Source organism: Larus michahellis, chromosome 4 (genome assembly GCF_964199755.1).
Source record: "Larus michahellis chromosome 4, bLarMic1.1, whole genome shotgun sequence".
Taxonomy (NCBI): Eukaryota; Metazoa; Chordata; class Aves; order Charadriiformes; family Laridae; genus Larus; species Larus michahellis.
The window spans coordinates 84203083-84230584 of record NC_133899.1 but is presented as its reverse complement, the minus strand read 5'-3'; the positions used below and the strand labels follow the sequence as shown (position 1 = coordinate 84230584).

The following is a 27502-nucleotide window of genomic DNA, read 5'->3' as shown; positions in this document are numbered from 1 at the left end:
GCACTGTGGAGAAGTATACACTGAAAAGTAGGCATATCTCTCTGGTTTAATAATTTTCTATTTTTGAAGTAAAAACAAAAGAGAATGTGATAAATTAAGAATGTCCACTGTGTCATTCAGAAGGAAGAACTGTAAAGGTGTCATCTCCTAATCCTTTGGTTCAACTCAGCAGTGCAGTATTGAAGTGAATCCCCCAATTATCCGTGCTTACTGTACACCAGGACAGTTCAAACTTGCTGTGGATGAAATACATTTGTTTCTGAGGAAAGTGAAATAGGCTCCAACTACCCACTAAAGGCTCCCCAACCCCAGTGGCAGTTTGAAACCGCGAGTGGTTCATTGGCCGGCTTCGAACTGCATTTACAAATGGAAACCCACGGTCCAGAGGGCTAGGTGAGATCCATCTTGAACTAAAATCCCCAGACCACACACAGACAAATGGGTCTCAGAACCGACTGCTGCAACCTACTGAAATGTTCCTATTGCACCAAATAACATCAAATACAGGCACCCATACAGATTACTTTGCTTTTACCCAATTTCATGAGGAAAGGCTATTATACAGTGTAAAGACAGTCACCACAGTCTTCACAATGAATTTGGTGAGAATTGCACTGGATATTAAATTAAGACAAGCTTTTATGTTTTGTCTAAGCTTGATATGTATTCAACGGCAACTGTAAAGGCATGCTTAATTACTCAAGAAAAAGTGTTTTAAATCGAAATAAATTTTTGCTAAACTGAACCACTTCTAAGACATCAATACAAAATGCTTTTGCATGATTTCCATTAGAGACAAAAATGCATTGCTCACTTGAATTTCTCCTTTACCCAGTAAGATAACATTCTACTGCATAGAAAACTGCATTTTCTTTATTATTTGTTGAGTTGATTATATTTTGTCCCACTTTTCTATGTAATCATACTCATATTCTATTTAAAGAATCTAGAAAGACTAGCAAACTTCTCCACAGTAAAAGATCATTCTCTTTCTTTAGAAAAGCTTATAAAAGCTTTTCTCATTTTCTCACAGGTCATGCTTACAAAACATGGATTTCTAAGAGGTTTTTTTTTGTTTCTCTTTTCTGGAGACTCTTCAGCTTGTCTATATCTGAAGTTGCAACATCCAAAACTTGCATTAGACGAAGCCTCAGCAATTTCAAATCAGGATAATTATGTCCCTTGTCTTCCATGTAATATTTCTGATCATAAACTGCAGAATCGCATTTGCCTCATTTTGCAACAGCTTCACATTGTCGACTCGCTCTGTTTGTTTTTCCCTATGACCCTAAGTTACTGACCAAGGAGCTTGCTGGAGTTAGCCTACTCCATGTACCGCTGCAGAGACAGCCCAGGGGGATGCTGGGACCAGCTCAATATTTCACATTTTCCTCCTGTTTCCTCCAGACTGAAAGGTGGGCCCCATCATCCACATGGAATGCTGTTTAGAATCCTCTCCCAAAGACAGACACCCTTCCAGGACGTTAACGTCAAAAGACACAGTAAACAAAATAACATGACTTCAGTATAGCAGCATCTTACTTAGATCATATTCCAAAGAGGCAAGACCAGGAGTCAATCCATTGCAGAAAAGATTTTTATCCACAGGTTCTGGCTCACAGAACAACTTAAGAGCCCACTTAGAGACACCCTGTGCCCTCCACCTTGTTAAAGCAACCTTGACCCTTCTGGCTGAAAAGGTATTACCCGTTGAACTGAATATTCAGACTGCCTAAAGAAGAACGAACACAGCTTTTAAAGCTAATAGTAGCAGACATAAGATGGGGAACATTTCTGTGACAGCTTCGATATTTAACAAGTAATGAACAATGAATCTCAATTTCCTATATAGTGGTCTACTGTGGATTTTTCTTCCTGGAGTAATTAATAGCCAAGCGAAAACCCTTCTCACACAGCAAACTAGGTGCTTACCACCCTTTGTTTCTTAGCAAACAACCCATATGTTTTCCACATACTGATCATTTGTAAGAGTTTATTTTTAACATAAATTCTGGTATAATATGAAAGTTCAACTGCTACCAATTGCCAGTCTTCCCTAGATTTAGGCAACAATATATTTTGGGAGTATGACTCAAGAAAGCATTCACATGAGTGAGTAAAGCAGGTGGCCAGGACCTACCACATAGCATCAGCTTCATAAGAACATCCTCAGAGAAGGAAAAATAGTCTGGGGAGATGATCAGAGGGTGGAAGAAAAAATATTCAAAGGTATAGGTTGTAACTATTACAACCGATAAAGCAAACTGCAGAGTCTAATGCCACAGCATCAGAGAGATATATTTAAAAAAAACACTACTCTTCTGATCAAAGTATTTATCACCAGTAAAACTTACTTGCCAGTAAGTCTCAAAGAAATTCACTTGCACGTGGGGTCTCAGTCATAAGTTTAAGTTACGCCTGTGCCAAACAAACAGCTTACCTGTTTTTCCCTCAAAAGCATCTCATACAGCAGCACAGCTCACTTATTCACCCGATGTTTCAACTGCAACAGAAGAAAGCAGTTGTTTGTTAGTGTGCTGGGAAGGGAGATGCCCAAGCTACCCATAAAACTCTCGCTGTCGTATGCAGATTTATGCCAAGCACTGAGCCCTGTGACTCGCACAGGCGGCCAGCACCCATTGCACTGCAAGTTACACCGCGGCCAAAATCCCTTGTTCAGCTGGGATTCCTTAGTCGTCTTCTTTAAGTGAATTAAGCAAAAGAGAAGAGGAAATTGAACAATGTTATTTCTGTCACTTGTTTGCTTAGTAACGAGGCTCTGACCAAGTTAACTCTTATAAAAGTCAGGTAGTTTCAGAATAAAGTTTTTCATCTTTAGCCAGGGATTTGAGAAAAGAATCCTACCATCTTTGCTCAAACAAGCAATTAATCAAATATTTTTAACCACTGCTGCCTTGTGGATGGATTCTAGCTTATCTGATTATATGCTATAGAGCACATAACCAGAACTAAAGGTAGATCTAAAAGGAATAAAACATTCCATCAATCCACAAGGGGACTTGTGGATTTATTTTACTTGGAAGCAGATCCCATCTGATCTATCACTTAAAAATGTTTTCTAAATTTAACCACCTTTTAAAGAAAGCCATGACTACAGAAACACTGTGACAGCTATAATTTACAAAGCATTAAATTACCAGAAATGCAAAAAAGGTTTTCTTTTGGGTGGTTTTTTTTTGTCTTGTTTAGTTAAGAGTTCTGTAACCTTTTAAGGTTCAAAGATAAGGGACTACCTCCTCCTCACTGAAAGCTACTTTCTTAGCATTCTCTTCCTAATTCATCAAGCTATAAGCCATACAACCGCAAAACACTTTTGTTCCTTCTTTTGGTTGGGAAACAGTAACGTGTAGCTGTAAGCAGCTGAGTGGAACTACATTAGCAGAGCTTTCCTGCAGTCCACATTATGATTGAGCTCTTATATATTTACTCATATGAACTGTACCACTGAGTGAGACCATCAATAAGAGTTAATTATATAAAGGTCCTACTAGACAGCACTAGACCAATTTTGAGGCTCATTTTTGTCTCAGATGATTCTGCTTCTTGAACCAGAAAAAAAATGCTTTAGAGATAATAACATTTACTTTATTCAGTGGCTTTAAAGATTGCTGAGCCTGGTTCAGGTTTTATATACAGTCCTGAATATTAGCTAGACTCATATCATATTTTTGTTTCTGGACAAGCTACTTTCAGTGACATTTATCACATCATCATTCCACCTTGCAGAAAATGGGCTCTATTTTTGATGCATTGACAAATACTCCAATGACATATTTTCTTGTTACTAATAGACTGTAGATGCATAAAGTACAGGACCAACTCCTATTCTGTTATCACTCTATTTTCAGGGGATTCTTTTCTGATATCAAGTTTTCATCTTCCTCAGGGACTTGGATGCTTCAGCACCTGAGGGGAGGACACTAGAACTGTGCCTCAGAAAAGAACAGTGCGATGGTTGTCCAGGTTAACGTAGGAACACGCTTTCAGCATATTCCCTTTTTCTAACAACAGTCCACCAAGCAATGGAAAGGTCAACACTTTTGCTTTTTATCTGAGAATAACTCTAGCTATTCTGGAGCAAGACGGTGTTGTGCCTCCAACCTAGCTACAGCTATAGCGCAGTTTAGGGAACACATTATACAGTAAAAGAAAGACATCACAGGTGATGATTTGGTTATTGGACCAGCCTTTACTTGCAACATAAAACTAAAGTGTTCATTGAGACCAGCCCTGAGGAGAAGGACTTGGGTGTGTTGGTGGATGAGAAGCTCAACAAGAGCCGGCAATGTGCACTCGCAGCCCAGAAAGCCAACTGCATCCTGGGCTGCATCAAAAGTGTGGCCAGCAGGTCAAGGGAGGTGATTCTGGCCCTCTACCCAGCTCTCGTGAGACCCCGCCTGAAATACTGCATCCAGCTTTGGAGTCCCCAACATTAGGCGTCCAATGTCCAACGTCCAGCATAGGGCCACGAAGATGATCAGAGGGCTGGAGCACCTATGCTATGAGGACAGGCTCTCTCTCAGCCTGGAGAAAAGAAGGCTCTGAGGAGACCTTATAGTAACCTTCCAGTACCTAAAGGGGGCCTACAGGAGAGATGGTGAGGGACTCTTTATGAAGGAGTATAGCGATAGGATGAGGGGTAATGGTTTTAAACTGAAAGAGGGGAAATTTAGATTAGATATTAGCATGAAATTCTTTACTGTGAGGGTGGTGAGGCACTGGAACAGGTTGCCTGGAGAAGCCGTGGATGTCCCACATCCACAATGGAACACTACCACAATGGTAGTGTTCAAGGCCAGGCTGGACGGGGCCTTGAGTGACCTGGTCTAGTGGGAGATGTCCCTGCCCATGGCAGGGGGGTTGGAACAAGATGATCTTCAAGGTCCCTTCCAACCCAAACAATTCTATGATTCTATGATTCGATAGTTTATGTCTGAGATACCAATTTTCTTCTTTCACACCATGCCTTCATTTTGTATTTGAAAGATTGAATCTTCAGTAATAAAAGCAGCATCAACTAACAGGCAAACATTAAGGGAAAGTGTCATAAATAATCCCCCACAGGTTTTATTGAAGAGGAAAAACTGTTCAGGAACAGCAAACAAAAACACCAGACCTTAGAAGTCACAAAAGATTGCTTCATACTCAGTGTGCTGACTCCATCAGCTTTCATTGGACTCCCTTCAACACTCAGGTCCAGTGTCAAATTCTGGTTTATAGTTGCATAGATATATGCAGAACTGCAGCTAGAAAGGAGTTTGGTGTAGCTGTGAGTCCCCTTGGTAGCAGGAAGGTCCTTCGATGGTCCTTCATATGTTTATTTGCAAGATCAGAGAGCTGGCATTAAGGGATGGAAAGCTAGACAAAATTACAGTATCCAAGGGGAGATAAAAACCACTGACTGTGGAGACAGGACCTTAAATCCATGTGAGCAGTCAATAACAAAAACCACAGACCACAGGCTTGGGAATACAACAATTCTCTGCAAGCTCAATTCACTCTTAAGACTGAATTATTCAGTAAACTTTTTTTTTTTTTCCCCAGTAGTGTTTGCAAAAGCTGCCAAGGAATAGTTTGTCAAATTAGAACTAAAGTCAAATCAGAAGAGAAAACGTATTTTCCTCCCGCTTTCTCTAGTTTTGAGGAAGCTTTCTTAAGATATATGAAAATAGCAGATGACAAGCTACAGCACTCAGAGTCCTCTCTATTAACAACATGAAGGGTATGAAGATCAAGAAAAAAATGTTTATCACCCATAAAGAGGTCATGAAAGTGATCCATCATCTGAAATAGCTTGTATTCATGTTACACTGTTTACAGTCTTCCAGGCAGTATCTTCTACTTTGAGCTTGCATCTCTTCCTCTTCCCTAGGCAGTAAAGCTTTGTCAGATGGCAACATGGGAAAAAACCAACCGAAAAGAAAAATCCCACTGATGAGTACTACAGTAGACTTAAAGTAGCTGTCTTGCTTTTTCTCATAACCTTCATTCAAACAACTCAGTCATCACCTACACCCCTTCAACTCAATTCATAAAATGTAGCTGAGCCCCAGTTGTACCGGGACATTGGCTGTCAGGTGTATATTCCTAATTCTCTAATGCGGCACGGCTTCTAGTGACGCTTGATGATATCTAGGAGATTTTGGCATACTTTTTTTCTGCTCAATACCAGACAGACATTTCGCTTTTCCTTCCGGACCTGCTGTGAGAAAGCAACCTACCTACCACCATTCAGAAAACTCTGTAATGACATTTTAATAATTCTGACACACGAGCAGCTTACAGGCCTCCTGCAGAGGAAAAAACAAAGCTTCGTACTACCCAGTGTTCAACACTGTTTTGATGCATTATGTTTCAAAAATCTGAACAGATGTCAATAAGTGACATGCGATTCCACATAAAAAGCCTTAGGATTTTATAAACACCATAATGAAAATACACCACCATCCGTTTTCATGTTCCTTCATCACAGTATCTAATACTGATCTCAAAATCTTTAAACACCTCCATATTATTAGCTATCGAAGAACAGCTATCGAAGTTTTATAAGACATTCTCAAAAGGATGATATCACCTTTCCTTTAATTACCACTAACCTGTTTCCGTATGACCTCTAGCAGCCAATGGTGAGCAAAAAGCCCAGATGGGGGCGTATCTATTTCCTAGCTACCCTCCCCTTAAAAGCATTCCTGAAACCTTCTGTGGAGAATAACTAATGCATCTCAAGAATGAAGCTGCCCAGAAAAGCACCACCACACAAAAACTCAGTAGTAGTTACCCACGTTCCTATTTATTCTATGTTCACATAAGTGTTTTCTACTTTTCAACAGCATAAAAAGATATACTCTCTAAGAATAATGGTGAAAGCTATATGCATATACGAGGAAGAGTAAGGCAGAATGTCTGGCACAGCCAATAACAGAATGAGTTGATAGACGTATCAGTCTTTGATCCTACAATGGCATTTCCCTTCCCCAGCCTGGACTTCAGGCGACTGCCTTTGGTGCAATGGCATTCGTTAACCACAGCAATGTCCTCCTTGATCTCCGCCTTTTCTTCCTAGTGTTTAATCACAGAGTTCACCCACCTTTACTTTTGAAAAAAAAAATAAAAAATGCAACAAAACCTTGTTTGTCACGTTGCATTTACTAAGTTTACTGCTTACATGTTTCCTTGATTTCCTGAAGTACACATGGCCTCTTTCTTCCCCTTTGTTAAAGAAAAAAGGATTAACATGATGAGCTATATCCACCTATTTGAGGCCAAACGTCATTCAAACAATTATAAATACATGATACAAATACTTGATAAGTTCTTGTTGCAGCATAGCCATAATAAAAATTCTGATGCAAGTCGCCTTACTTTCTTCCAGAAAGGCATTTGTTTCATGAACGCCTTAGATTTGAAGATGATTTCATTGCCAAGCAACCCTTGTGTTACTGCCAGAACACTGGGGAAAAGCTTTATTTCAAGAAAAGAAAGAAGAACGTGTCAGTTGATGATGACAGAACTGTTGTAGGTCAAAGAGTTAAACTTATTCTGACTCCATGTGTAGCAGGCTTGGGGATTTTTTTTGATAACTTCTGAGTACACCGTATTGTGTGAGGGCAGCTCTGAGCTAAACAGAAAAAAAACAGGCTTATGGTCAGTACAAGTTGTAACTCTCAAGGCTAACAGGAGCGTCCCACTGCATTATGCAATGCCCTTCTAGGACCAACGTTAATTAGCACAGCATTCACCAGGGATCTCAAACATCACACGATCCCCTGAACTGACAAAATCTGCACCTGACACAAGAGTAAACTCATCACAACTAGGGGTGCCTGCAAGAACAGAAACGTGCGATCGATGACAACAAAATGGCAGATATAATCCAGTTTTCACAAACAACCACAGGAAGGAAAAGTTGCATTTGCTTTGAGACACAGCAGATTACATTTACAGCTGTTATCTCCAGAATGAGACACGGGCATTTGCTTACACAGTGCACTTAGTACCTGCTCAGAGCTTTTGAGAATAGATGCCCTTGTTTACCAGCAGTGATGTCCAAACAATTTCATGGTCTTTCCTCCACCGGACTGAAAAATTTCCAACCCTCCCCATCTGCATTATAAACATCTCAGCACCTTCAAATTCCTGATATTTAAAAAAATGAAGCAAGATACTTTAGTTATAGGAGAAAGATAAAGAAATTACCACTTCGTCAGCAGGCTGTCTAGAGTTCCCTCTGCAGCAAGCTGGAATCCCAGGCTAGCGCTGGGCTCGTGGTCCCACAGGATAAAAACCACACTCCAGTAAATGCATTAATATCACTTTGCAGTTGATATATTTGTCTGTCCTGGACGGAGTACAGCTATAGAAGAGCACAGCCATCTAGGTCAGGGCCAAACTACCAAAATATAGCCAAATAATCTGCCTAAATGAGTCACAATGCACAAATTGTAAAGTAATTCAAAATCTGGTCACACATGATCGTCTGGCTACTTGGACTGCACTTCACTGATGTCTCTGTCAGTGGTCTTTGACAGCTCCTCTGTCTTCCCTCTTCTTTATTACATATCACCAGCATTGGCCAGGACTTGATTTTGTGTTATAGATGAAAAAGTTTCTACCCCCAGAGAGTTTATGGACATATGAATAATTCACTAGCCCTCTTGAAGCTGTTTTTCCCAGAAAGGGATTCTGGTATCTTTGTTTCTACAAATTTTAGCCCTTCTTCACTGAAGTAAGAACAGCAGTACTGTTGCAGCCTGGTCCTTAGTTTCAGAGAAAGAGCTGTGATTGACAGTACCTCTTCAGAGCTGTCTCTCTTCCCTACCTCCCCACATGCTTGGAGAAAGAAGCAAACCAGGTTGGTATTTCCAGCACCAAGATAAATATTTGGGCAGCATTTATTAAGACTAGTAGGATGGTTCCCCATGCTTAGATGTGAAAACATATACTTATGTCATAGAGATCTCTGGGCTTCAAAAATATGACCTCAACAACTACAACAGCTACAGATCATTTTAGTATCTATTCTTAATTCCTAATAACAACAGGCCAGCATGAAAGAGTTGCCTGTTTACTGATGGAATTATACCTGGTTAATACAATGATGTTTTACAAACATAATTTTTCTATTAAAAGTGAGGGAAAAAAAGCCGTGCCTTTGAGACATAAGCAATGCTGCCAAAGCACTAAGAGACAAGAAGTGATACCAGTAAACAACTTTTGTTGTTAACATCCACTCCATTCGCAGAATACATCTTATTTCAGCGATACACTGTTTTTCTTAGAAAAAAGCTTCTACTAGAAGATGTTGCTGTCTACGCTATTTCTAGAACTGTTATCACCCGTCTCTAAACAGTAGGCTGAACATCCACACCAGTCTGAACTTTCCAAGCTCTTCATGGCCTCTGATATTTGCTTTACCTATTATAAAAGGGAGAGAGAGAGAAAAAAAATGAAGTTAAATGGAGCAGCCAGTTCTCAGCTTTTCCCCTCATGACACCCACCAGCCTCCCTGCCTGCAAATCCAGAAAGCGAAGCAGCACCTTACAAACCTCCTACTTGTCAGGATAAACATGCTTAATGGCAGACGGCTTCTCAGCCTCCACCTCCTCCAGGGAAGGCTCTCCTGCCTTCCCCTCATGCTATGGCCAGGTGTCAGCTGCCCGAGATTCCTTACCGGTGCTTTAACTCTTTCTAACCCATCGACCAGGCTAAAATATGAAACCCCTGAAGAATGCCATTCTGCCCAGAATAAATTTCTAACATTTTCCCCTCCACTAGGCTCCCGACAGCGAGGGCACACATTATTTATAGAGAGTAATTTCAAGACAATTAGCTGAGTGAACGGAATGATTTCTGAATAGGAGCAGGCAGTGAGACACCAAAAAGCGTACGGTATTTAAACAAACTCTTGGTTAACATTGAACGTGGAGCAGCCCAGAGGAGGTTTGGGCCCGGGTAGTGATGGAGAGGAGGAGGACGAGGAGCTGCCCATCATGACCCGCGTCCGGGACCATCCATGGCCAGACCCTGCGCCGCTCCTCAAGTTTTCCTCCCCGCCCGTTCTCAGACCCGGCCGAGCATCCCGGCGGCTCGGGGGGGCTTGGAGGGCGTTCCGCCACCGGCCCCCGCTGCCGACCGGGGCTCCGCGGGCGGGGGTGCAGCCCTGCCCGCTGGGGCGGAGGGGGGAGCACGGCCGCCCCCCCTCCCGCTGCCGCCGCGGGGGAAGAGCTGCGCCAGCGCGGCTGGGCGGTCGCGGCGCCGGCCCTCCCCGCCTTCGCATTCAACTGGTGGGACCCCCCCGCCCGGCACCACCTTCCTCCGCCCGCGGCGGCGGCGGCGCGGCGCGCAGGAGGCGGCGGGACGAAGCCGGCGGCGGGGCGGCGGAGCCCGGGGAGCGGCGGGCGGCCCGGCCCGGCCCGGCCCGGCGGGGCGGGCGCCGCTGGCGGAGGATGCGGGCGGCGGCCCGGCGGCGCGGGCGGCTGCAGGCGGGCGGCGGGCAGCGGCGCGGCGCCTGACCGCGGGGCTCCGCTCCGCTCCCGAGGATGCTGGGGGGGCGATGCCCGGCGACAGGGAGGACGAGATTTGCCAGAAAGCGCTGCAGCTGCTGGCCGAGCTGTGCTCCGTCGGGGCGGTGGAGAACGAGAACTGCCGGGATTTCATCTACTACCTGCGGGACAGAGCCCGGCCCCGCCTCAGCGACTCAGGTACGGCCGCCGCCGTTACAGGGGCGCGGGCGCCGGCGGCCTCCCCCGTCCCCTGGCTGCCGGAGGAGGGTGAACATCCCCAAGCATCCCTCGGAGGCCGCGGGGCGAGGCCTGCCGGCACGGCGGGGGCTGCCCCGGGGTGGGAGCAGCCGGGGAGGGAAGAAGAGGAGGTGTGGGGGGGAAAGCTCCCAGGAGCCCGGGGCCGGGGGGGGGGATTTGCTCCGGTCTGGCCGGGGGGAGGACGCTGGTCCGGGCTGGGCTGGCCGGTGCTGCGGGGTCTCGGTTAGAGGCGTCCAGCGCCCGGCTGCTGGCGGAGCTGCAGCCCCTGGCCGGGCACCTCTCCCTGCCAGAGCCGGCCGCCAACCGCCCGAGCGCCGGCAGCGCGGGCGGCGGGCAAGGATGGCGGGCAACTTTCTGCCCCGGCTGGCCAGCTGGCCCCGTGCTCGCCTCGGCTCAAGGCCGGCCCTGGAGCGGGTCGGAGCATCCCTGCCCAGCGCTGCCTCCTCCGGAGCTTGCTGCAGTGTCACAAGGCGAGGGGACTCTTCTGGTGCTCCTGTGGTCCTCCCCATCACTCCGGGTTTCACTGTAAAGACGGGGGGCGGGGGGGGAATGTTGTAGCTCAGTTTAAAAGCAACACAATGTAACCAAACTTTCCCGTTCTGTACTTCACAAGTTAAAAAAAAACATTTCTTGCATTTCTGTAGCAGATGTGGGAGCTGTAGGTCTGACCAGATATACACCGAGTGGTCTTGTGTCTATGTGTCTGGATTATGGTTGCCTTTTCATACCTTGGCATAACCCTCTGATTTAAAAAACTTTAACTTAAGGAAGATTTTTAATAAGGAAACTGAGCTCCAGCTGCTCAAAAATGTTGAAAGATTGATGATGTTCTGTACGTCTCTGGCCATAAGAGAAAGGCAAATTGCAATTTGAAGTATGAGTTTATTATATTTATTTTTATACCATCGAGTTGAGTATGCTCAGTATAAGGAAAAATTTAGAGAATTAGAGGAGAAGTTGATAAACGTTTGCAGTACTGGAAAGCCTTACTGTTAGATCAGCTGATCGTCACTGCACAGTATTAATCTTTATTTCAAAATAAATTAGTTCATTTACATAGGGCAGTCTAATGACACTCTATTCTTAAATATTTTTCTGCAATTTGGTTAGCCTGAAGTAACACTCGGAGTGCAGCTTACTGACCAATGCTTGGATATGCCAAAAGGCCTGGAGGAAACAAGTAAAACTAAGAAAAAAAACTGGGGGGAGGTGGGGAGGGAAAGATTTGCTGTCACAATACATGAATAAGAAATTTTCTGTCATTCAGTTCACTTTTATCCAAAGCTATTCTCAGCCATTCTGGATTTTCACTTACTTAAAAATATTCAAATTAAAGTGATTCATGCAATGTTTGATAAGGATTCTTTAAAATTAGGCAAATTTAATTGTTTTGTTCATATAGGCAGATTTAATTGCTTTGTTCATATAAGCAGTAATTTTTGTGACAGACACCTGTGATTTTCTGTAATTTTCATTTACCAAGGGATCAATCACATATTTGTATATCAGGTGATTATTCCAAAAATGTCTACTTAAATCAGTGCTCACTTTGAATACTAAGTTACTTGAAATGCATATGGAGACTTTAACCTCAGCTACTTGGATAACAGCTTTTCAGATTTCTTTCAGAAGCTACTGCTTTTTTCCATCAGCCTCGGGCAAAAAGAGTACCTGGCATCTGTTTGGGAGCATTTTTAAAACGTGGCGCACTCAGTAAAAATTTATCACCTCTACCTAATGCTACAAAAAAAAATATTTGTATTTATTTCTACCTGTTTTGCTTAAACCATTATTATACAACAGCCTTCTGGTATTGTTGCAAACCTGCTCAATTACAGAGAGCAGCGGTCCCTAACCTCCGCCAGCCAATGTGCAACAACAGTGAGCAATTATGCTGCAGGCACCAGCTTCCTATTGGCCTCAATATTAACATTTTTATTTTTTGCAGCTGCAGCCAGTCTCAGAGGGTCTAGCAGGCAACACGTTATCCATAAGCCCTAACTTGGAAACCACTTCTGTAGGGTAGCAATGTCAGGAATTTATTGATTTACCTTTTTTTATATTTCTTTGATTAAAATACATATATTGTCCCAGTAAACTGGCTGCCCATGAGGTTTGTTTAGCTAATCCTTGGATGTGATGGTATGGGCTGTAAGAAGACAGTGTACATGACCTCCAAAAGGAAGTAATACGATTCACAATCAAAGGGGAGTATGTTGACCAAATCCAGCTTGATCTACATAGTAAGTTGCATTGACTTAACAATGGCGAAATGGCGTTAAAAAGCCCTGAGAGCTGGTCCATTCACTTTCCAGCCGCTAGTGGTCTAAACACAGGGCTGTGAAGAAAAGCTGTGCTGAAAGGCCGCGCCTTCTCGGAAGAATTAGGCAAAAGATGAAGGTATAATAGTCATAACATTCCCCCCCTCCCCGTGTGAAGGTGATGCGTGTCAGCCAAACTGAGCAACTTCCTCTTAGGCCAGCCAAAAGAGCTATCTAAAAATGGGTACAACTCTGTGAGAGTTGAGAAAAGCGCAGCTGCTTAGCTTTTGTACAGGAATTAAAGCTTTTCCCCGTGCTTATAGAAGTTTTTCTCCAATAAAGTGACTACTTGCCTAAACCCAACTACATGGTGGATACAGATGCGCTGAGCAGCCAGATCCCTGGAGATCCACTTGTTTCTCGCCTGGCATCTGATGCAGTTGGCTGTGTGGCTCCCCAGTGTCTGAGCGTTTGGTGTGTGACTCAGACCAGGAGGGCAGGAGTGAGGGGGACAGGAGGGGACTGGATGCTTGTGGTATGCACAGCAGCTTTATTTTTCGTGTAATTTGCCCTATTATGGGAAGTACAGCACAGTGCTTAGAGCATAAGTTGAGGGCTAATGAGTTCCAGGTTTAACGCGCTGGTCCGCTGGATTTAAAGGGTGACATGGGTGAGTCACATTTTAAAGGTTTTCAGAAAACGAAAAATGCAAATTAGGCATTTAGTGAAAAATCTTCAATTAGTTCAATAGGAGTTATATGTCAGAGCACCCTTGAAAATCCCAATAGGCATCCTGAAGCATCTAGATACCTTAATAAGCTGGATCTTTTTCCATTCCACTATTCCCTATTTGTAAAATGTTGATAATATTCCTATATCATAGAAGGGGTTTTGGCATAGAAGGGTTTTATGAGGGTAAATTGCTATTAAAAGTCTGAGAATGCCAAGTATGTAATACATTCATAAGGGAGAATCATATGGACCTCTTAGAGATATTCAAGCGAAGACCATGTTAATCATAAGGGTGTTTGAAAACAATCACTCAAGATCCTGTAATATCACCCCGTGACACCAGATAATGCAAATATTGTAGATGAGGAATGGAAGTTGCTTCACTAGAAGAATTATACCAATGCGTAAAAAAAAGGAAAAAAACCCACCAAAAGCCCAACCATGAAGGGAGAAAATCTTAATGGAGAGACACACCATTAAAACAGGAATTAAGACCAATAAAATCTGCATTTTCTTGTGGACTATTCTTCTAATAGATTTACCTTCCTACCTTTTAACTGAAACCCTTGGTGTGGCAGGAATCAAGCCTGGCAGAAAGGGTGTCTATGTTTTTCTACTTGTGACTTTGGACTTTTTAAAAGATGGAAACTTGGGGGGGGGGGGCGAGGCGGGAAATCAAGAGGAAGAGTCATGCTTTTGATTTCGGATAGTTTAGTTTTGCAGAGAAGAGAGGAAGAATGACTTCTGGTGGCTGGAGCTAGTGCTCTGTTCTCAGCCCGCGTGGTGGGTGAGTGTGAATGACACCTCCATTGTAGCTGAATTGAGCGCATCAGAGTTGCATTTCAGACATTTCAGAAATCAACCTTAAAGCTTTTGCCGGTAGTTGTTGTAGTTCTTGGGTGTAGGAGATTCTGGGTCTTTTGGGGATTTTTTTTGTTGTGGTGAATCTTTGTTTTTTAAAAAAGAGCTTCCCAGAGATGTCAGCGGTAGCTGCCATTGTTCTTTGTAGAACCTGATGGATTTCTGCATTGCCTTTTGTTGTAGTGTTTTGCCAGCTGTGCAGCAACTTGTGCTGCCTGCATACCTTCCAGTGACTGCTACATATAGCAACAGAGTGCTTAATGCATAGTTATATGTTTGCTGGCATTTGTTGAATATCAGTAAAGTTAAGTTATATAAAGGAAAAGTATAAAAGAGTTGGGTGCCGAGACTGCCTTACACAAAACTTCATCTCCTTAGTGCATTCTACAGATTGAATTTTTCTTCCTTTAGTTAAAAAGTGTGCAAGCCTTTAAAGCTTAGAATAAAAAATTTTAAAAGGTCAGAGGAAGTTGTTATGAACCCAAGGACTGGATAAAAAGGATGCTTACAAAGATAAGGGGCATAAAAAAGTCTAGGCCATTAATCACAATGAATTTTCATTAATGTCATAGTGGAAAAATTAATAGAAAGAAAAAGTAAAGTTTCCTATCCTTTTCTGTTGTGTTGGACTGCGCATCTTGAAGTTAAGCCAGTAAGGTCTTACAACAGTCTTAATTATGTGCTTTAAAATTGACTAATAGATGCTAAACCAGAATATATGCTGAACACTGTGGGTATAGTGATGGCCATTAGACATAAAGTATGCTACAAGTCATAAGCAAGAGATCAATATTGGACAGTGACAGGAAGTCAGATTTTAGTATTTGATGGAAGTAAAGATAGTTAACAATTGAGAAACTGAAAAAAGTGGCCATGGAAATGTGATGGATGTTAAAGGAACAATATATGAGAAGGTGCACATGGTCTAGCAGTAGAATTTAAGAACCTTATAAATCAGTACTTCATCTTTTAATGTATACTTTAAACTTCAGGAATGAGAAGAGCACAAAGAAACAAAAAGGCCTAATTGGCATAAATGTGGCCTCCCAGCTGACCAGCGGAATGTGAAAGCCACGGTTTTCTGTGGAGAGTATCATTCCGATAGACTGGTCACACCCTGGGAGGCTAATACTTGCAATTGAATAGTACCCCAGCGAGCTTCCCTTTAATTCAGAACTGAGTTTAAAAACAAAACCTGCCTTCAGAAAGGAGTTTAATTTCTTAAGAGGGCATTTAAAAATTTTTGTAACTCGACTTACTGATTTATCCCCCCTGAACTTCCAGGAACATAACAAGCTGCAGAGCCTCATCAAGATGCTAAATACATCTAGATTTATCTAGATAAATGCAAAAAGAATTGATGGGATTGTAAAGACATGAAGAAGATTAGAGTGGGTAAAATAACTTTCAGTATGTTGTTTTATTTTTAATTTACTCATCATGAGCCATCGCTTTCCGTATTTTTAATTTTGTTTTCCTTCTGCAAAATGAGAGTGAAATGCTGCCACTCAAGATTGATAGTATTCTATATGTCGTGTTAGTACAAAGCTCTTCACAAGACAGAGGACAAGCATGGATCCTATTCACTGACATGATACCGAATGAATGAAGAAGTGCGAGGCCCAAGTTCCTTTGGGTTTCAAGAACAAAAGTACTGTTCCAAGAATTTAAAAAAAAAAATACAGTGCTGTTATGTATTTTATACTAAAACTACGTATTCTTTTTCTCTTTTGAAAAGTCAGAAACAAGTTTGTGGAAGGTAAAAAGAATTATTTCCCGATGCCTGTATTCTAATATGCTCTGTTAGCTTAATTCCCTGTAAACAAATAGGCTCTCAGAGATTTTCCTTCATACTGAAGGAGTTTTCTATTGCCTTTTCCTGGGAAATCTGTTTTAAAAAGGTAAACTTTGAAACAAAGTGCAGAAAAGAGCAAGTTATGTTGAAAGAAGAGGGAGTACCTGTGTGCTTAATAACGGCTTGAAGCTGCAATTAAATTAATGTAAATGAAAGTAAAGTAAATTAAAGGAAAGATTTTGCTTTAATATATATCTTCTTCCTAGAATAGGTTTTTGCTCTTTTTACAGGTAATCTAAAGATGTATAGATGTTTAAGTTATAATTTACACTTCCGAACCAGAGCGAAGGAAGACCACAAACATCATTCTTAGAATAAAACTGATCTTGAGGTTTGATCAGGTTGGAGACCAGGGAGGTCATATTAAACACCGTGGAAACATGAAAGGACATATCCCCGCACTGCCGAAATCACTCTACATTTTTCAGTGGTGCAAAGGAGCTTCAGCGTTGTAGCACCTTCCTCTGAACTGAGAAGACAAACGTGAGGAGGTTTTCTGTAGCCCTCTGATCAAGACTCGTGCCACTGCTGTCCTGTGGCTGCTCTTGGATCTTGTGGGAAGGAGACCAAGTTTAACTGTATGAGAAAAAGACGGGAGGAAGGTGGCTTGTAGCCCTTCTTGGCCTCTGCATCTATATTCAGTATAGGTGTGCAAAGCAAGAGCTTTCTGGGGCTTCCATTTCCATTTTGGTTTTACTTCTCAGTTATGTGGGAATTGTACCAAATGTCTGTTGTTTACAGTATGTACTTATGCACTGAAACTGTAACATAGCATTGTGTTATGCTTGTGTTAAATAGGCTGATGCCAACTACACCCCTTCGTATTTAACGAGGTCTATTTACTCATATACTATATTCAGCGTATATATAAAAATAATATTTATTTACTGAAGTCATAGCAAGCAGATTTGTGAAGTAATCCTAAAAGTTAGACTAGCATACCAATTGAATCAGAAGTCAGTTATGTCTACAGTCATCCCACAGTTTAGAAAAGTCTCTTCCAAATGTGCGGTGAATGTTAAAGAAAATGGTTATTTTGAATTGTGAGTAACAAAAAATATATATATAATTGAAAATAACCTAAAGAGTACTGACAAAAACATCAACCTTTTAAAAATTAGGGTGGCTAAATAGCATACAGTCTGTCTTACACCTGAATTCTCATCTTAAATGCCAGTTTTGCTGATGAAAAACAGCAGGCTAAATTTAGCCCTCGTACATATGACTGTACTTGCCACAAAAACTTTATCGCTGCATTTGTTGTAACTCTTATTTCAATGGGATTTTCACATTCCTCCTAGATAGGGGGGAAAGGGAAAGAATTTGCTAATTATTTTCCTAAGAAATACCCATAAGCGTTCGGCAGGCAACAATTTACATTTGGAGACAAAAAGTTCTGATCACTTAAGTAGAGGTGTTACTGTAAGGGATTTATGGTTCATTAATTCCTCAAAAAACCCGAACCTGTCTACAATAATGCTGTTTTTCAGTGCTGATAGAATTCAGAATTGTTACATTTTTGTGTGATCCATACATTTAGTGACCCAAGTACAAATGATCGGCTGCACGTCCCCCCAGATAGCTTTCTGGAAATTTCCTTTCCAAACTAATTAGTGAGAGTTTAATTACACTGACAGTTCAGAGTCCTAGAAATGTAAGTCCAAAACAATTGCTGTCATTACAGCAGATCCAGTTAAATTCATTCTTGAGGCTGTGCCATACGACAGCATCTTTGATGTGTGTAGTAAGTAGAGGTTGAATGTAAACTGCAAGTTACGTATTTATGTTTAAAATCACATTTTTAGGTTTTAGTTCTTCCCCCACTGAAAGTAACGATCATTGTTGATTTAGTGCAAAGCTGCACTTAAGAACATTGTATTGTGCATCTTTTGCTATATTTTCTCATTAACTTAAGCTCTCCTGTGGCTTTATTTAGACCAAAGAGATAAAGAGAGATTATTTTTGGTCTAAAGCTTTATGCCCTTTTCATATTGGTTACAAAATTTTAGTTCAAGGGACAAGAATTTAGAATAATTAATTACAGATGGAAGGATTTTTCATAGAAATGCTGTCAGTTGCCACTTATAACATCTTTAATTCCTAAAGTTCATCGTCTTACAAGATAAATATGTTTTGCGTGTTCCGTAGTACTGTTAAGTAGTGAGTACTTGATCCATTTATTTGGAAAGTACAAAAAAAATTCTGTCACATAAAAGAAAATGTTGTGTATAACAGCTGGTGGTTTGCACATTTGTTACATTAGCTATTGTAATCACACTGAATCTTGTGAGGTTTAAGTTGCTCAATATGTTCAGCTGCATTTTTTTCGGATTGTAGACATTCATTAGCCAAGTAAAATCAGTTTGTCTTCTTTTGGCAGACAAATACGCTACAGGATTTTATCTTGTGTACTTCCTAGGGTTAGTTGGAATTCAGAAATAGAGTGGATGCAGTCGAAACTGGCATACGCGTCTCTATGTCTTCAGCCAATTTACAGTTGATGTCTGTCTACCAAAGATAAACATTGGAAGAGTCCAAGAATATATAATCTGTCAGAAAAAGCTTTTAGATTATTGATGTAAATCCACCATATGAACAAAAAAATTCAGGCACTAATGATTTCGGAGTTGAAACTATCAAAGTGCATCTAAACTAAGAAGAATTAGGAATTGAAGTAGGATCATTCCTTCCAGTGTACTTTCTCACTTTTTTCCCCCCTGGTTCAGTTTTTACACAAAAAAAAAGCCTTCCTGACTTCCCTTGCACATGTTTCCTTAGTTTGCTATGTTTCCCTCAGGAAGTTTTTTCAAAATTTCTTAATTCTATTTTACTGTCTGTGAAACTCACCAAATACTTCCTTTCCCCATGCGATGGACCTTCTTTGTGTGTATACGATTACTATCCAAACACTAAATATTTATCTTTTTTTAATCTCTTCTCGTAAACCGGTCTCCATCATTCCTACACGGGTTAATTTGTGCCTGGCTTCTCCATTTCTTTGCTAGATTGTGTGTGTATATACCTGTGTTTCAGATATTTTTTCATCTGAGTGTTCCCACTCCATTTCTCAAGCAGCATCTCATTTTATTTACTGACCATATTTCTGGTACTTTTAATTCGTCTGTGTTTTAATTCCCAGACATCAACAGTATGGTTTATTTTCTCCTCACATTTAGTGTAATTTCAGAATGTAGTTGTATTGCTGTTTAATCAATCGATATATGATGTTTGACCCTCTTACACACAGATTCTCTCATTGGGCATCTGGCCACAGCTATAGGAAGTTCTATTTAGAGTTGTCTTTTAAAACTTTCTACATACTTTGTAATTGCAAGAGGTTCATGCCTATAAACTTAATGGTTTCTCTAATACATATTAAGATATTACAGAAGGTGTTTCTCACATCTATCAAATTATATAAATACAACATGGAATTCAGTAAGAATTATCCTACTATAATATATAGAAAGGAACGTACAATGCTAATTAGAAAATTATCAATGAGACCAAGTGTCTTATGATCTTCTGTTTCCATTTGTGGCAGATGTTTTACCCATTTAAAAGAGAAGTTTCTTTATTATTTTTTTTTTCACCTAGAGAAGTTTAATGGATAAAACTAATGCCTAGTTATTCTATCTTTTTTTGGGAAGCCTACCATAAATAGGGTGATCTCAATGTTCATTACGCTAAAGTCTCTCTGTACAGCATAAAGGAAGGGAGTGTTTCCTGCGTGGCTACAGGGAAATAAAGCAGGTATTGAGCTGGTTGCCGCTGAGTGCTATTCTATTCCCCATAGTAGGGCTGATGTAGGATACGTAGCAGTGGCATTATGGCAATTCTTACCTGCTGAAAAGAGCTTTTAGGTCCATTAGCAACCAAATACAATAGAATACAGATCTGGTATCGCTTAAAAAAATACGGAAAGCTCTCAACAGAGAATTCTCTTATCAGTACTATTTTTTGAAGTTTTACCAATCTGCTTGGGGTAATATAAGACACAAATCGAAACTAATAGCTCCAATTTTGTTTAATTCTATGATTATCCTCTCTTCTGAAGTAGATCAAGCCATCAGGAAAGGTTCCTATTTCTGCAGATGCCACTAAGGCAACCATGGTAACAGAAGTATAACTTAAACTTTTTCCTCTTTTTTTAATTTATTTGATAAATATTCATCATGATTACTGATTCAAAACAAAAATTTTCTCCACCCAAGTCAACGACTGTGAGATAAATCATCATGTTTCATGACAAAAATGAGTCTTGGACAGGAACACAGAGAGCAGAAATTAGGCTTAGATGGTAAACAGAAAGGTGAGGGGTTGACCTATTTTTTGTGTTTGATTTGTTTGTTCTAAATTTATAGCTGTTCTGCAAAGAAAGAGAGGTGAAACCTCCCGGTGCAGCAGGCATGAGCAGGAAGCCTGTCGCTTGTGCTGCTCAGGAGATGCAGAACAGGCAGCCAAGCCTCTGAAGAGAGAGACATCACTCGTGTTCCTAAGGACCAAAGAGCACCGAGCAGATTTGCTGTCACTTGGAAATTAGATCTGACTGAATTGAAGCCTGGGATTTTGAGGACCTGGCTACAGGGACATAGTAGATAGGAAAAGTTGTGGATATGCCTTGCCTTGATGTAAGAAGTTACAGTTCTATTTTTTATTACAGTAAAATTTGCCTTTTTTTCTGGATTTAAAAGCCTTTTGAGCTTCTTTGGGGACTTCACTGTAGAAAGAGATGAAAGTAGATCTGTCTAAATGCTTTGGGGGTCTTGGGGTTCCATCAGATGCTCATTGCTTTTTTTTTTTTTTTTTTTGAGGGTTCGTAATTTGGTATGCCTGCCTGAGAAAGCATGATTTGTCACTGACAGTAGGGCTGTGGCTAGGCGGGAAAGAGAAAGCTTGGCCATCATGGCTTCAGCTGGTAAGGAAAACCCATCACCTGGGCTCTTTCCTATGCAGCAGCACCACCGTTCCTGCCAGCTGCTGTTAACTGCAGAGGGTGTAACATTTTTATATCTGCTCTCATTCTCAAGTTAATGTCTTGTCCCTGCCTACCTTATTCATTCTCTACCTGTCTCTTGTTCTGTTGTCGTTACGTTATAAAGAGTGATTTGGCTAGTCAAGATGATTTCTTTCATACCGCGGCTATGAGCCAGTGACGACAAAATAGCTAAAAGCAGCGCCCAAAATAGCAGTGCACAGGTATAGGTTTGCCAGAGCGATTTGATAGTAATTACTGTATCTGTCCTTCTGTGGTGTAGCGTTACAAGTGAGACCCAGCACTGTGAGCAAAAACTGCTCTTTCTTCCTTTACTCTATTTTTCTTCCTTCTTTTATGTTTTTCTTGGGAGCTGGAAACCAGAACAAATAATAGCAACAGAACCAGCAACACCTTCAGCCACCTCAACTTTTTTTCCTTCCCAAATTGAGGGGAAGCAATTTTTCACCTTCATGAACATCTAAAATTCGATCTCGGGATTCGCTTCTCATTCTGAAGGCTCTGTGCACCAAGAGAAGAAGGAACAGAAAATTTGTTAAAATGGAAGTCTTGGGATTTGACATTTTCAGTGGTTTGGCTGGTTTACCTCCTTTTTTCTGTACCTCTCTTATGAGGAAGATTTCCAGTGGTAATTGTTGCCATGGCACTAAGTAGGACGAGGTGTCTACTCCAATCGTAAAACTATGTTTATGGTCGTTTTGTGAAAAATTATCTCTTCTGACAAGTCAGGCTTGTTTACGCAGAATTAATACAGCACCATTTCTCTTATTCCACAGTGAAGAGAGGCTCTTAAGGTCATTCCCCATGTGTCAAGGCAAATGTGAGCTTCAGCAGTGCTGGAAAAACCTTAGAATTAGCTCTGGCCTTCCACTCCCTCGTTAGCTGTTCAAATGAACAACCGCTTCACGCCCTGCCGAGCAGCTGATTGGCCTTGGAGGGAAGAAGCATCTGAAGCAGTATTAATGTTTCATTCAAAATCATGAGAGCCAGGGAGGAGGGGAGGGGAATTAGGGAATTCAAAACCCCAAATCAGTACTGCTTTTTATTTCACCAGGCCCTTTTCTCTTGAGCAGCATCCCTAATTGTCTCCCACACTGTATTTCTTTTCAGGACAGTCTTGCTGACTTTGTGAGACGTTTTTGCCAAGGGTAAACTTAACAGTGTACAGAAATGAGTTCAGCCCTCTCTCGTCCCTTTGCTTTTCTCTCCCATTCTCCATTTCTTCTCACCCCCCCTGTTAACAGTATTTGGTATGATGTATGCTGTATAAGAGATGGAGGGGCAAAGAAGCTCTGCAGTCCCTCCATCCTCTGCTATTTTCCCTTTGCAAATCATCACTGCTGCACCAAGACCTAAGATGTTTACCATGTAAAAATCCCTTTTTATTTTCTCACTAAGCAAAGCAGATCAGAAAGCTGTAAAATTAGTGCCTTAAAAGGAGCAAACTTGATATAAAAAACCAATCAGTAAAGGAGTGTAGTAGAACGCATGACAGCCAGAACAGCAGCTGCATCTGGGAAATACACAAGTCCATGGAATCCAACAGTATAAAGTGTCCAAAGTTGTAAAAGAGTAGCAATTCTTGCTTTTTTGTAGCAGTTTAAACCATGGTTGGCAGCCATTCCAGAGTAGTCATTGCTATCATAACATCATTGATGTTAAAAGAAACATCACCTCAAAGTGGTGGTGTGGTTTAACCCCATCCGGCAGCCAAGCACCACGCAGCCGCTCGCTCACTCCCCTCATGGCAGGATGGGGAAGAAAATCAGAAGGGTAAAAATGAGAAAACTCATGGGTTGAGATAAAGACAGTTCAACAGGTAAAGCAAAAGCTGCGCACGTAAGCAAAGCAAAACAAGGAGTTCATTCACTACTTCCCACGGGCAGGCAGGTGTTCAGCCATCTCCAGGAAAGCAGGGCTCCATCAAGCATAACCGTTACTTGGGAGGACAAACGCTGTAACTCCGAATGTCCTCCTTTCTTTCTTGCCCAGCTTCATGTACTGAGCATGAAGTCATACGGCATGGAGTATCCCTGTGGTCAGTTGGGGTCAGCTGTCCCGGCTGTATCCCCTCCCAATTTGTTGTGCCCTCCCAGCCCGCTCTCTGGCGGGGCTGTGTGAGGAGCAGGAAAGGCCTTCACTGCTTAGCAACAACTAAAAACACCAGTGCGCTATCAACACTATCCCCATCCCAAATCCAAAACACAGCACTGCACCAGCTGCTAGCAAAATAGTCAATTCTATCCCAGATGAAACCATGACAAGTGGGTATTCACATAAGAGCTTGGACTCATTGTAAATAGTATAGCACATGCCAGGGTCATTAAGTCTGGAAATGTTGCTAATAAATAGTATATTTTTCTTAGGACAGGAGTAGAAAAAACGTTAGATACATAAGTGTTGCATAACTAACCCTTGATTAACAAGGAATGACCCCTTTTACAATGGTTCAAGCACTACTGTCCCCAGTAAATGACAGCAAATAAGTGCTACGTCCTTGAATATTTCCAAGATAAATATTAATGTTAAGTTTTAAAACCCAAATGTTGCTTTTCTTTTACCTATTAGATAGCCTTTGGAAAAAAAGGAGGGAACAAAAGCAAGCTTTTACAGAGTATTTCCTGACTCAGCAATTGAACGAAAGGAATGATGCTGACATGCTTGGTTCAAGATGAAGGGAGGACTTAGGCCCAGCTAAGGAGGACTATGTACATACCAAACGGCATAGATGTATGGCTGTAAATCCTGCCAATCAAATATACTCTACAATATCTTAACACAAACTTGTTTGATTCAGGGATGTTGTTTAGAGACAGTAGCGTGGCTTAGTTGACTGGAACAGATTACTAGTTGGGGACTGAAAACTCAGGCTCTTTTCTTAACTGTGGGACACGCGGGGTGTCATCTTGGGGAAATCTCTCAGTGCTGCTATTCCCCTGCCCTTTCGGTTGACTTTTCAGTACTGATATGTGCAGTTAAACTTCCAGCTAATCCCTTGCCTGTAATCAGCAGAGAAAGCAGGGCATGTCTCAAGTGTGATGTCAGAAAAGCACTGTGCAGAAAACTGCCTAAAAAGCAGCCACAAGAAAACATTAGGCCCAGGGACTTAGGTGGAAAGTAGTCCTCCTGAATATGGCGCGCTCTGTTTTCATAGTGAACAGGCATCAAGAGCCTGTGCTTTGTTGGGGCCTCTCAGCGCTTTACTCTCATAAACAATAAACAGAATATATTTTCCTCCTGTGTAGGTTAGCAAATAGAAATGTGCCTCTGTTATCAGCAAGGAAGCCATAATTGAGAGGCAGAGATTTCATGGAATTCACATTCAAATGGGAATAAATAAAAGCATAAGGAGGATTTCAAAACCTCTATTTCTGCGCTGGGCTTAATCTGAATGTTTAGCTGTGGAATTTATTCACGATATCTGTTTGCAAGCTTGGATTTATGTTTTCAGACCTAAATCCCACCCCACACTCTCGCCTGCATCTGACTGTGCAACAGTACTAACAGGGTAACTTTTAGTGATCTTTCGCATTTTGCTGGTTACTGGCTCTTTATATATAAGAGTTTCAAACATTCACTTTCATGGCCTGGGTTGGATTGCAAATGCACATCTCAGCATGACACCATTTCAAACCGAAACTGCAAGGGCTACTATAAAGGTAATGCTGTTCCCATTATTGCAGCAGAAACGCACAATACAAAGTATGTTTCTCGGAGGGAGGGGCGTTGTTAACATGTTCCCATTCTCCAGTTTGCCCCATACACACACACGCATACACAAGTTTGGGATTAAAGAGTATATTTTTACAGACTCAATTTACTTGTTATTAAAGATATATATTTGTCTATTAATTTGTCATATGCATCAACACACATGTTTTGCTCATGTGTAAGAAACTTATAAACAAACCACGCACCCTGTGCGTGCAAGTCCTCCAGAGAAATTGTTTCCCGGTGCCGTAACTCTACTCAGCAGCCTGCTAACAGCCCCACTTTCACAAGTCTGGAAGTTTGGAACATGCAGCTTTTTGGAGTGCACGGTCCTTTTCCCTTCTTTTTCCTTTTTGTCAGTTTTTTCTTAAGTGAACATAACCTTACCCTTGCAAGTGAAATGTTTTCTGTTTTCTTAATGTTTGTATTTCAGTCATTCAAAAACTATTCTCTTTTCTTACATTCATCTGGTTTTCTCTAATTTTGGGGCAAAACTTAATCCTGCTCTAAGTCAGATTTCAAAAGCTGCTAAACCAGAGCCACTAAATCTGACCTCATGACATCTGTAGTACTACTTTCACTCAAAATAATCTTGGAGAATAAAACTTTCAAAGAAAGGTACGTGAGTGGAACGACTCATACCCCACTGAAACTGAGTGGGAATTTGATATATAAGCCCTTCATGTATTTCTGAAAATCCGAGCCTTATAATTTACAGTTGCATAAAATAAGAAATGACTGTTTCTATTCAAAATCCTTATCCCAGTATTACAATGATCCATTTTGAATGGTCTCATCTCATTTATTCCATTCTGTGTTACTTGAAAAATAAATGTATGCTATAAAAAGAAATTAAGAAATTCTTCCTTAAAAATACAAGAATGTGATCAATTTTCCCCTCAGTGCTATGCACTGTCAGCAAAAGTTAGAAATTCACGGTGTGAAAAGTAATCTTCGCTAACATAGTGAGGCAAATACAGGTTGTTAAATGTCAACCCAAGGGTGGGAATAGTGTTAATTTAACGGAAATAGGATCACGGAGATTTCTTGAGAGAAGGATACACACAAGCACCTGATTCTAAAGGCAAGATTTAAAATAATGTCAACGTAATATGGTTTTGTGTCTATTTTTACATAATATAGTCAAACTATTGGAAGTGTGATTTATTTAGTTTTAAATATCATTTTCTTTGTTTATTTTTGGGGACCACGTGAGACCAGGATAAGTAGTGGAAACTGGTGGAAACTGCCTTATCTACCTAGGCATGTTGGATGACAAATAAAAAAGTCCCGAGTGTTCAAAAAAATTATCCTAAAATCATTCAGCTGAAGAAGCTGAAAAATTAGCAAATCCAGTCAGCACATTCCAGTTAGCAAGGAAAGTGGGTTGTAGCTGTCTCTGGGGAGCTGAGAAGAAACCCACATTACTATTTTTAGAGACCAGAAGATGGCAAAACGGTGGCTAGAAATTTACCCTCAGTTTACTCTATTATGTATGTTTGGTTTTCCCTTAGAAGTAGGACAATTCTCGGAGTTCTTCAAAACCCAAGGAATTCCCCAGATCTGAGAGCAATCCAGCTGAGCAATTCTTGGGGGAGGAGAGAAGACATGAAAGCTGTGGCTCAGTGTTTCCACACTGTTTTCTTAAGTATCCCACTGCTGTGGTGTTATGGTTTCTGGGAACAAGGGGCTGCTGCCAACATTTTCTTCTTCAGAGTCTCATTGTAATTCTGAGAGGGAGTTGTTCTCCCCTTGGAAGATGCCTGAGGAAGAGCAGCCTCAAGTCTGCAAGAAGAATGTTGCAAAGTTGATGGTCCCTTCTCTACATCCCATTTCTTTATGTACACCCACCTGCAGACACGAGCATGTAACATGGAAGGTACAGCAGTGATTATAATTGAAGTAGTCTTAAAAAAAACTGTGCCGTATACCACGATTATAATTTCTCTCTCTGGTAAGGTTGTTTATCCTCTTTTTCTTATTTATTGCTTGAGTGAACCTAATTCATTTGAAGTTATGTTTTGGTAGAAGTAAGATACTGTGCAACTGGTGGTATTTCACTGCAGAAGAACCCCTGAAGGGATTTGTAATCCCCTGGTACTAACATCATCTAATAGTGAGCCAAATTGAATAATAAGCTCAGTGCTATGAACACAGCTTCATATTCAGCCTCATTCTGTTCTAGTTAGCATTGCCTAGTAATTAATTATTATTCCGTATTTATGCTATCAATGACATCCAGAGGCTGGCCTAAACACGCTCGAGCCGCTGGCAGCAGCAGCAATATATATCCATGCGGATATTT

The 27502-nt window shown here is 41.2% G+C and overlaps 1 protein-coding gene across 5 annotated transcripts in view; it reads left to right on the top strand.

Moving 5' to 3' along the window:
- Window positions 1-10230: 10230 nt before the first annotated feature.
- Window positions 10231-27502, top strand: part of SYT9 (synaptotagmin 9) — a 71404-nt gene continuing 54132 nt past the window's right edge. For 4 of the 5 annotated variants that reach the window (XM_074586172.1, XM_074586171.1, XM_074586170.1 and 1 more), the window contains exon 1: window positions 10233-10721. In XM_074586172.1, the coding sequence (XP_074442273.1) occupies window positions 10574-10721 (148 nt within the window). In that variant the 5' untranslated portion in view covers window positions 10233-10573. Of the gene's footprint in view, window positions 10722-27502 lie in introns of all 5 variants that reach the window. The other variant, XR_012586888.1, reaches the window with a different exon arrangement.